Below are 10678 nucleotides of genomic sequence, written 5' to 3'. Positions count from 1 at the left end.
TATCTGCTTTGTGATCTCGATTAATTCAAATTCGTATTTTTGATAAACTAGGTGGGAGGAACAATAGATAAGGGGTGGTTCTATTGACAATGAATGCTATCAACATGCAAAATTAAAACAAGGGAGGCTCTTTCACTTACTCAAGGGTCAATCAGTGTCGAAAAGGACCACAAGAATCGCGGTCCCTGCCTGTTAATCGATAATAATAAACGTAGAGCTGATATTCACCTACAAGAATACAAATTTCAGATCATCTGCAAACACTTAGATATAAATTTATCTGTAAATGATGCAGATACTCAGAAGAAATGTACAACAGTCTGTTAGTTATATATTAAATGTACCTCATACATACATCAATAAAAATGCAGGTCATGATAAATTATAATGATACATAGATGTAACACTCGTATTATATGAGTGGTATTTATTCTTCGTCAAATAGTATGGTTTATCGCGTTGTGAAGGAACAAAGGAAAATGCTAACTCAGGGTCTCTAGGATAGCTTTATTCTACATATATGTTGCTCAGACTCGTAAAAAATAACACTAGTGTGTGTCAGATCCTACAAAAATTGTGCGTTTGGAGGATCTGACACTGGTGTGTTAACATTTTTGGATGATCTGAGCAACATAGTATACCCTTCGGAACGGGTATGTACCTTAACAAACAATTGAGGAATCACATGTTCTTGCATTGTTCCTTTTAACAGTTGGGAACAGGGCAATGCCATGAATTTTCTCAATCTGGCTCCCTGCTCCTTTAATAGACTTGCAGGTTTCATGCGAAAAAATTGAGCTGCGTATTTAATTCAAAGAAAGTCCGGCTGGCCTGTGGATGTTAAGCAACGATGCCACATGCGGCTGTTAGGATCCACAACTTTGGGTTGAGCAATGACTTCTGGAATCGGGAAGTACACATAATGAGTATTGCATATGCCAACTGTGATCCCGCTATATCCAGCAAACGCACCATGAACCTATCAAATAACCGAGCATTCGTTATATTTTCAAATATCTCAACAACAGAAATCAATTTGTCTTTTGTAAAACAACAAACATCAAGAAAATCTGTTAGCAAGTATTAAGTGAGGTTGAGAGACTTACAGCATTTTGACCTAGTACAGTACAGAGAATTCCATCTGATGCATTTGCACGGCAAGCACGGATCATGTAGGTAGGATCAATGTATTTAACATCAGTTGTAACCCCAATTTCCTTGAAGTACTTTTTGATCTATAAGAAAGAAAGCATACCATCGTAAATTTTCTCGATAAAAAGGAGGAACGTGCACATGCATGGTCACTTCTCAAATTGATCATCAGGCTATTATATAACTTTCCCTCGATAGTCAGAGGAGAAAGCATAAAGATGGAGAAGACGGAAACTAGAGACAATGTGAACTACGAACAAATGATTGTGTAATGCTCATATTGGACAAAGATACAAGGAGGACCTTACAAGTGATTCAATTAAGTTGCTTAAACTTTTTTCTTTTCTTCTGTTTTGATAAATCAGTAGCTTAACTTCTTAAATATGATGAAAATTAAGAAGATTATCGAAGCTCCTTAAAACCAACGTGTACGCAACTCATATGTACAAGTAAAACTAGTCAACAAATATCTATAACAATCACATGAATGTGTAGCTTGCCATCGACAAACCTGTTGTTGTATATGAACACCAATATCTCCAAGTACAGCATTTCCAGATGCATCCTTTGCATTGGTTTTCTCAAGGAAATCCTACAAGAAGGTTAGAGTAATATAGCAGTTAAATAATATAAAGATCTAGAAGTGTTTCTTCTGTTTTCATTGCTCGAATCAACTACAAATGAGAAAGCGGTAACAAACTTGGAAACATCTAAATGACTGTGTACAACTTTAAGTAAAGAGTAAAGAAAAATTTGTATGCTGTGGCTCTCCAGTAGATAATATATCAAAAGCCGATGGTCTATAATGTTTCACCCTTCCTAGTACAATTATTCATTTTTCGATCTTTTTGGACTGTTAGATATATGACAAATATTACTTATTTTATGTCCAATTGCAATAAAGACGAGAAAATATAATAGAACTAACCTGCCCTGCCCCCTCTGCTACACAAATCACAGCTGATCCCTTTGTCTCAAGCAGATATTTCAGATGCTGCAACACGCCATGAGGCCCGTGCAGATTAAAAGGCACCTGAGATGAATTCAACACGATCTTATTGAGAAGGCCCTTAAACATAACCGGTAATATACCAACTGATCGAGATTAGACTAACCTCTGGAATCAAGCATATGTCTATCTGTCCACTAGCTAGTGATGCATGCATAGCTATAAAACCACTGCTACGACCCATCAACTTCACAATTCCGATACCATGATATGCACTATGTGCCTACAGTAAATAGATTCCAGGGAAGAGTTATGTGCATGATTGCGTCAGTGACTGCAACGTAAATGAGCAATCTTTTTCTACAGATACTGTGAGATAACTTCTGGAGGAGTAAACTTTAAAAAACTTAAGCGGAAAGACACAAGGGGATGCAAAACTTATAGCAGGACTGTAAAGTAGTACCTCAATATAAGCAGAATTAATGGCTCTCTGTGCTTCTTCAACAGCAGTATCAAAACCAAATGTTTTGTCCATAAGCATAATATCATTGTCTATAGTTTTTGGCACACCAACTACAGCTACCTGCATACGTCTTCTACGACACTGCATATCAAGTATACAAAAGAAAGTATATGTTATACTTCCTAAGTGACATCATTACTTCAAAGTTGTACCATTGGAGACTACTGAGTTTTCGGCTGCACGCCTGTTCCTGGTAAAGATTAACATAATCCAACTTAACAAATATAGAGGGCACAATCAATAGAGGGCACAATCAACAACCTCATCATGAATTGCGTTTGCGCCAGCATGTGTACCATTTCCACCGATCACAAAGAGCATGTTTATTCCTCTTTCCTGAAATTAAGAGGAAGTGAATCGTAGATAAAGCCAGCATGATGATTCTGGTGCAAGTAAACTATAGAGCCAGTCAAGAACCTGAATGCTATCCACAATGTCGGAAACTTTAGGACCTCCACGTGATACACCTAGCAAGCTTCCACCGGAAAGATGAACATTTTGAACCACTTTCCTGGATAACTGGTAATGAAACATACAATGACTTATCGCTAAATATTATTTCTGTTAAGGAGTACATTTTTCCTAAAAATCAAAACTTTATCCGTAATAATTCATGAAAGATTCAAGTCTTTTGCGCTAAACTCTAACCAATACGAGGAGAATCTGCATAGGCAGTAATAAGAAGCAACTTACTGGCATTTCAGCTAAATCATTGTTTGAAAACCCACGGTACCCAAATGGAATCCCCACAATTTGCTTCACACCGTATATCTCAAGGGTGATAACTATCTGCAATCATTAGAATAAATAGACAATACATCAATGTTGTACATCGAAATAACAAGACTGAATTGTTTTCTTAAAAAAAAAAGAACAAGCAAAAGAAGAAAGTATATGTTAAGACCTGTCGAATAACGTCATTAAGACCTGGGCATAGTCCACCACAGGTTATGATTGCTGCTTTCACCTCCTCTGGTTTGAAATATATTTTCTCTCGAGGACCAGCACGATGAACCCTAAACAAGATTAATGACAAATTTACAATCTCTAAGGGCAATGAGCTACAAATTTCGAACTAAATTCCTTTATTAAAATCATTTTAACTCGCACCAGAGTTGAAAATTCTTGGCAAGACTGTCAAACCTCTACAAGTTGATGTTCAATATATCTTAAGACACAATATTTTCAAGAAGTTAACAAACTATATTGTTCTGTAAGATTTTATTTTATAAATAGACATTAAAAACTTTCCGGAGAACTCAATAAAGCCTAACATTTTCTTTTTTGCTTCAGGATTCTTAACTCCTTAGTTCTGATAAGAGAAAAGGACTCTTAGATCCTTAGTATAGGTATCAAAACGATCGAACCGCATGTTATAATTATACAGATAATTAACTAAACAAGCTTACCATTGCTCTACCCACGTACAATCGGGATCAATGCACTCAGCACCAGCAGAAGTCGGAGAGGAATAATTAATAGTCTGAAAAATAACAGAACTTTGCATGAATGGATTGGCAGGAAATAACTAAAAACGCAACGAAAAGAGAAACATGCGTTTGTTTATTCATACACAAAGACTATTCTGTTTGCTCTTTCACGACAAAGAGTCCTCTTGCTATCATAAGGTGCATTGACTCTCAAAGACGAGACAAGTATACAACAAATTGTTGTTTCTAAAGCTTATGTTGCCGCCCGATCTATCCTCACCAAGGAATGTACTCTGAGCTCCGAATCAAAGGGAAACATAGAAGAATGTACTTGCAACTCCAAAAATGGAATTTTGGCTTGTGAACTTTCTTCTCACAATCAAAATCGTCCATATGAGACATGGAACTCTATTCTGCCTAAAAAGTTTGAAATTGCCATCTATCAAAGGTTTCATTTTAATGACTACTATGTGTCAACGCCAAGCTAGTCGGGGATTGCTGCTCCAAAACAATGCCTGAGTTAATTAACTAATTCAATAGAGATAATCCTAGAAGTAGATCTCTCAATATTTATCAAGTTAAACACTACATAAAACCTTAACTAATAAAGGGTAAAACTTCTCCACATTTATCTATATTGAAGAAATACTCAAGTATTTGAGATTTCACGGCTGAACTGTATGCATATCTGACAATACATAAAATAAGCTTTATAACGATTCTGAACGAATCCTTTACCCGCAAATCATGCGGGAGTGCAAACTCAAGTGAGAATCTTATAATGTTTTTAGCATCAAATTCACCAAAATGTTGCCTTTTGCCACTATAATCAACTGACAACGGGCAATCAGTGTGTGACGAGCTACGCTAAATTATAAGGAAACACAGCTTACTTTAAGAAGTACTCTGTCATTGTTATTGATGTATCCATGCCATTCTTCATCTGAAGGATATCCTTGTGCAAAATCCTCAGTGACTGGAGTTCTGGAACACAATCGTTGCACTAAAGTTAGTAATATAGCTATCAAACAAGTATTTCCTTCGCAAATATTCAATATCATTGAGGTATCTCTTGGCTAACACATTCTTTATCATTTTTAAAATTAGACATAATTCCAATTTTCAACTCAATGAGAGTAACAAACAATTCTCACTATTCTCAATTCTACAAACAAACCAAACCATTTATACGCCATTTCAACAAAGAAAAATGAGAAAAGATAAATAAAAAACCAGAGGTATAGACAATTCACTATAGTAAAAATTATAAAAGATGAAATAGCACAAAATAAAAAAAAAACATTTTTTTAAAAAAATATGTTCAATTTAAACTACGTATAAAGTTTGTTATTATTTTAATTTCCTAAAAATTCAAATCCATGTATAAGCCATTTATTCTCAAAAAGCTCAATACTCCCTCCGTCCCAAAATGAATGTCACTTCTTCGATTCATATTTTTCATAGAGAAATCTCTGATCAAGGATAGACCAAGAGCCCTTTTGCATCATATCTAAGGGACTCCGGTCGGGGTGAAGGCATCATTGAGAAATCCCGTTTATGCCGTTCACCTGCTGCATGTATTCGAGTCCTGGGCGGCACGATTACCTCTCATAGCAGGTGTATAAACGATGGGTCCGCCGGGTTGAGAGACCCGCGAACTGGGTGTGCTACCTATCGCTGGTAAACTTTAATGTAAAATACCAGGGATTCGAGTTAAAAAAATAAAATAAAAACTTGTCCCAATATATGTGGAATTCAACACTCTTAATCGCAATATACGTGACATACTTTTCTTTTTGATCGATAATAAAGAATGTCACTTTTTTTATATTTAAAAATAATTTCACTTTAAATTTATATTTTTATCCTTAAAATAAAATGATTTATATTACGCAAATAATCTATAAGACTACAAATTTCAGGTTTTTACTTTCAAAGAGCGTCATATTAATTGATGTATTATCAACTATGCTCTTGTATAACTTTCACCTTAATTCTCAAAAAAGATAAATAGAGATAACTTAGTACACTACACCTTCCATAAATTAATTTTAGAATGAAATGAGCTAAAACGACACTTAATTTAAAACGACGAAAACAATAAACATCAAAATCAGATAAATTAAAAGAGTTTTATGAGTAAAATACCTCATTTTGAGACAGAAAGTGGAAGGATACGAAACGGCGTCGGGAAATAGATCAGTAATGTGAGGAATATTGAAACGAGCTTCGAATTCTCTCTCATACTTCACTTTCCAATCCGGATCGTTGAAATCGATGTTGTTAGGGACGACGAAATTACTTGATTGAGCTGCAACTCTCATTCTCATTTTCCGGCGAGCTACAGGCGGCAACTTAATCGACTTGACGGAGCTGATGAGGAGCTCATTTTCGCCGGAAATAGTCGTCGTCGGTCGAATCGGATTTGATCCGATCGCCGGCGAAAGCGACTCCATTTGTCTAAGTAAAAATGTGTAGAAGTTTGGAAGAATAATGTAGAAAAAGTTTTCTGCTTGTTTTTGTATAAAAGAGGGGGAAAAAAAGGAAAGAAAGAAAGTTACGAAATGGTTTTCCCCTTTATTTATGAAAAATATTTCCTTTTTGAATAGTAGTTTATATCCTTCCTAAAAGTGACTTTGGCCACCCCGTGGACGAGTCGAGGGAAGCGAGATTGAAATATTTAGATATGTGAGGAGGAAATTTACGAATGTTTTAGTAAAAAATGTGAGAGGTAAAATATTTTAAGGTCAAAGAAAATTAGAGATAGACTGAACAAGTAATAAAAAAAATGCTTAAATAAAATATCATATATATTTAGCTTACTAAAGACATGGTGTTAGATAGAATGGTATGAAAACCGCGAATAAAAGTTAAAAGTGAATAGATAGTTTTGAGGGTTCTCGTATTAGTAACATATTCATGTATTTGACTTGGTGGTAGTATTGTTCACTATGTCAGTGTAATATTAGCCTATTCATGTAATCGGTGGATTTTTATATATGATATCATCCGTGGTTTATTATGTTTAGATGATCACACCTTTTTGTTGTTGTTAAGGTACTATGCATATATGTTACCTAATGTTTTTGCTATTAATTGTCGTGTCTTTCTTTACTTTCACTTTTAATTTGCTTGAGTCGAGAGCCTTTCGAAAATAATTTTTTTACGTTTAAAAAGAAACAATAGTAAAAATAATGTACACTCTATCCTTGCCTTAGTGACATATTTTATGATATCGTGATATAAAGACGAACAACAATACTTATGAATGGATTAGAGATCGATTCAAGATTTAAAGGTCAAAGACGCATTGCTATCTTCAACCTTCAAGGGCTTGTGCAAGACACATGAGAGTTTAAATTCGAGTACAATTGTGAGTATTTATACGGTTTAACATGTTTGTTTGGAAAATATGAGAATCGGATACAATTACATTATAAAACCGTCATTTCCTTCATTTACTTTTGCTTGTCTCTTTCGAAAATTAAACTACATGAACATTAATTAATATTTTATAATGTATTTAATTTTTTCTCTCATATTAATATGAAAATGGATTGCTTGCTGCAACTTATAATACTATTTATGTAATATTCAAACATCTAAATTTTAAATAAATCTAATTCAATTTAACAGTTAAATTGACTCTAGCAAAATAAAATATAACAAGTAAAATTGAACGAAGAGAAGAGAGTCGTTAATATGATAAAAGATGTATATCTGTTAATATATAAGTGCCTCAACATTCTGTATGCATTGTTAAACTGCTAATTTAAGTTTATCAATGCAAAACAACACAAACCAGAAACATAATCCGATAGTTGCCAAGAAATCTGAGTTGGTAAAAGTAAACCTTCAGAATCTTCTTCAATGGCAACCAGATGTATGAAGGTGACATTTTTGGCATCGCGAAGCACGCCATCATATCATAAAACACGCCTCACACGACTTGCAAAGTGCGTGCTTGTAGCGTGTCTTGCAGGCACTTCACAGCACCAGTGTAATTTAGAAATCCCATAAACCAAAATTCATGGCTGTCAATAGAGATAGCTTGGATGTACTTTTCTAACGAATTGGTTCTGCTTGATGAAGGATAAATTGCTTTAAGCTGATGCAACGGGATGATAACCTGATCGTATCATAAGTAAACAAACGGAAATGTTAAAATACAGTTCCTCAAATGACATTGTATGTAATGAATGATGCATAAATATCCAAAACGAACAAGAAATTAGATCCCCGAACTAGGTAGGAAGGTATTGCCATTTGCCAAGAGTGGAAGTGGAAGTGACTCAGTCGTAAAGGTAAAAATGCAAATGAGCAGATTACAACGAATGAGTTACATTTGAAGCAAACGGTTGAACATCTTTAGAAATCTAAAGTAAATAACTGCGGGAGACTGATAAATAATCAGAGATGTACCTTGTAATAGCTCCATTTAGTCTTGTTTTCGTTTTTGTAGGGAAGGGGGTTATCGCTACAAAAAGCAAGCTTTGCCGTAGATAAATATAACACTCCCATTACTGGTCCAGCTGAGGTCGATAAATAACATGCAAATGAATTCCGAAGTTGCTCCTCAGGATCTGCCTCAAATGTTTGGCGGAATATCTTGTCATAACCACCTTCAGCCAAAACCTTTGTTCCCTGTGCAATTCTTCCTAAGGCAGCATCAGCAATACTAGGACTCGTTTTCACTATACAAGTCAACGAAAGAAAATTAAAGTTATTGCATCTGCAAAGGTAGGAGTAAGGTCTACGTACATCCCACCGTCCCAGGAAATGGCCATGGGAGTTACCACTTCTAATACTCATAATTCCTTGAACGCAATGTCCATGTACGCAAAAGAGAAACCAGGAAAAGCTCAAATTGAAAATAATAATGGGATGGCCACAAAATCAAAGAACAAGAAGCCTTACAGTGTTGCCATGTGTTGCCAGCAATATCCTCTGCCTTCTTTGTTGCTTCACCAACCTTCTTCCCCCATCTACCAAGTACATCTTTGACATTCTCCATTTTATCTAATGGAAATGAAAATCATATACTCGCAGTTAGTGGCAGAAGCAGTCGGTGACAAAGCCAGAAATTTCATCAAGGTGATTTAACAATATGAAGAAGTCAAGCCTCACCCTTACTGTTAGGGTGGGGCTTGGTCTCCAAACTGAGCGTAGGACGGGTTTTTGCCTCATACAACTCGAGCGAAAGATCGGGAAAGTTAGAGATAGGGAAACCTAGAAGCTGCCGGTGGGGGGCGGGGTTAAAAGTTTGCTTCTTCAAGCCTATCCTCAAAAGAGTGATTCTTTAGTCCTAGCGTTTCGCGTTCTTTCTATTACGTCCCATTCTATTTTGGGATAAGCGGCTAATACTAAAATAATAAGTGAAGTAGTAGTCATCTGACCCACCCATTCTATCTCACCATAAATGAAATGACTCTTAGTTACGCTGCGCCCTGACCCGAGCCCCTACGTCCGCTTTTCTCCGACCGCAACCCAATAAGGCAAAACCAATAAACATTCACTATATATAATTTTAACCTTGTTTATGATGCAACAAATTAGACATGGAGTTCATGTGAACTCTATCTACTTTTAACGCGCAACATAAATTTATATAAAAAAATTTGCTAAAATCACAATAACTAGTAGGTATCAACTCATTGCTTTTTTAAAAATGCAACGAATTCAATACTAATTAACAAACTTAAACGATTGAACTCATAGAATTTAAATCCTACGTCCCCTCTTCTCAATATTTATTATTCATGTACTTGTGTATTTGTGTGTGTGCTTACGTGATTCTCAATGTGTATGTATTATATGTATATACAGAGAAAAATATACTAACTTTTGATATTGACGGAAGCAGAATTGTTGACCGGAGCCGGAGAATGAACTAAGTAAGGATTCGATCCCCTGTTACCGGTTGTTCTCTGCACGTACGACTCCGTCACCAATTCCTGACTCCAATGCACCGATTTCTTCGATTTATTCAAACCGTTCGCCGATTTGATTCCTTCATTTTCGATTTTACCAATTTTATTCTCATTTACAGAGGCAATTGTAATAGTATTCTCCTGTTGCACACATTTCGGATCCGGTTTCGTACCTTGATCAGGATTCACAACGTAGCTGGTCTTCTGCTCCTCTGCCGCCACCGCCGCGTTCTCTTTCCCGCCATCGTCGTTTTGCTGCTTCGTCATCTTCGCCGACGAGAGAAAAGAGGTAAAAATATCTACAATGCGAAATTACTCTCTACCGTGATAAGTCGGCGCGTCGGAACCTTTGGCCGATTCTGGAATTTTCCGTTATGGTTCCGATTTAACGCCGGGAGAGAGAAAGAGAGAGACCGGCGATTTAACGCGGGAAGACACTATACGAGGGCCAATACCTCTAATTTATCAAACGCCTAATTTATTTTTATATATGTTTGTAATTATCTTTAAAAAAAATTACAATTTCTTTTTAAGACAAAAATACATATATTATTGAGCTTTGGTTACAAAATTAAAAAAAAAAACACACAAATTTTTTTTTAAAAAAAATCATACCTTGATGTTAGAAAATCTTGTAAATTTGATGAACTTTAGTATTATATTTTAATTTAACGTAAATACATTCTATAATAAA

At 35.5% G+C, this 10678-nt stretch overlaps 2 protein-coding genes across 3 annotated transcripts; both read right to left on the bottom strand.

Annotated features, from left to right (window-relative positions):
• Positions 1–309: 309 nt before the first annotated feature.
• Positions 310–6741, bottom strand: LOC101268243 (ATP-dependent 6-phosphofructokinase 5, chloroplastic). Its single transcript, XM_004250088.5, has 13 exons — positions 6203–6741; positions 4948–5038; positions 4034–4107; positions 3529–3640; positions 3318–3413; positions 3042–3143; positions 2886–2960; positions 2565–2705; positions 2268–2384; positions 2081–2185; positions 1664–1744; positions 1107–1235; positions 310–979 (listed from the first exon to the last, which is right to left on the bottom strand). Exons 1-13 carry the CDS (start codon positions 6508–6510, stop codon positions 812–814), a joined length of 1599 nt encoding a protein of 532 aa, XP_004250136.1. The 5' UTR covers positions 6511–6741; the 3' UTR covers positions 310–811.
• Positions 6742–7729: 988 nt separating this feature from the next.
• LOC101267762 (GLABRA2 expression modulator) lies at positions 7730–10443 on the bottom strand. Of its 2 annotated transcripts, XM_004250087.5 has the most exons (5): positions 10158–10443; positions 9897–10064; positions 8972–9073; positions 8477–8748; positions 7730–8183 (listed from the first exon to the last, which is right to left on the bottom strand). In XM_004250087.5, exons 1-5 carry the CDS (start codon positions 10249–10251, stop codon positions 7995–7997), a joined length of 825 nt encoding a protein of 274 aa, XP_004250135.1. In that variant the 5' UTR covers positions 10252–10443; the 3' UTR covers positions 7730–7994. The 2 variants fall into 2 exon arrangements, with proteins under 2 accessions (XP_004250135.1, XP_004250134.1); XM_004250086.5 differs by having other exon boundaries at positions 9897–10443.
• Positions 10444–10678: the final 235 nt, after the last annotated feature.

This window comes from Solanum lycopersicum, chromosome 11 (assembly GCF_036512215.1).
Source record: "Solanum lycopersicum chromosome 11, SLM_r2.1".
Lineage (NCBI taxonomy): Eukaryota > Viridiplantae > Streptophyta > Magnoliopsida > Solanales > Solanaceae > Solanum > Solanum lycopersicum.
Note: the sequence above shows the minus strand (reverse complement) of the source record. Positions and strands in the feature narration are given on the sequence as shown.

Excerpts from the sequence above, each read along its gene's own strand:
- LOC101267762 (XM_004250086.5), bottom strand. The coding sequence starts at position 10,251 with ATGACGAAGCAGCAAAACGACGATGGCGGGAAAGAGAACGCGGCGGTG. Across the intron at positions 9,074-9,896 it reads TGCTTCCGTCAATATCAAAA|ATAAAATGGAGAATGTCAAA; the intron begins GTTAGTATATTT and ends CATTTCCATTAG. Across the intron at positions 8,184-8,476 it reads CTAAATGGAGCTATTACAAG|GTTATCATCCCGTTGCATCA; the intron begins GTACATCTCTGA and ends TGATACGATCAG.
- LOC101268243 (XM_004250088.5), bottom strand. The coding sequence starts at position 6,510 with ATGGAGTCGCTTTCGCCGGCGATCGGATCAAATCCGATTCGACCGACG. Across the intron at positions 2,706-2,885 it reads CAAACGCAATTCATGATGAG|TGTCGTAGAAGACGTATGCA; the intron begins GTTGTTGATTGT and ends CTTGATATGCAG. Across the intron at positions 980-1,106 it reads CTGTACTAGGTCAAAATGCT|GTTCATGGTGCGTTTGCTGG; the intron begins GTAAGTCTCTCA and ends GTTATTTGATAG.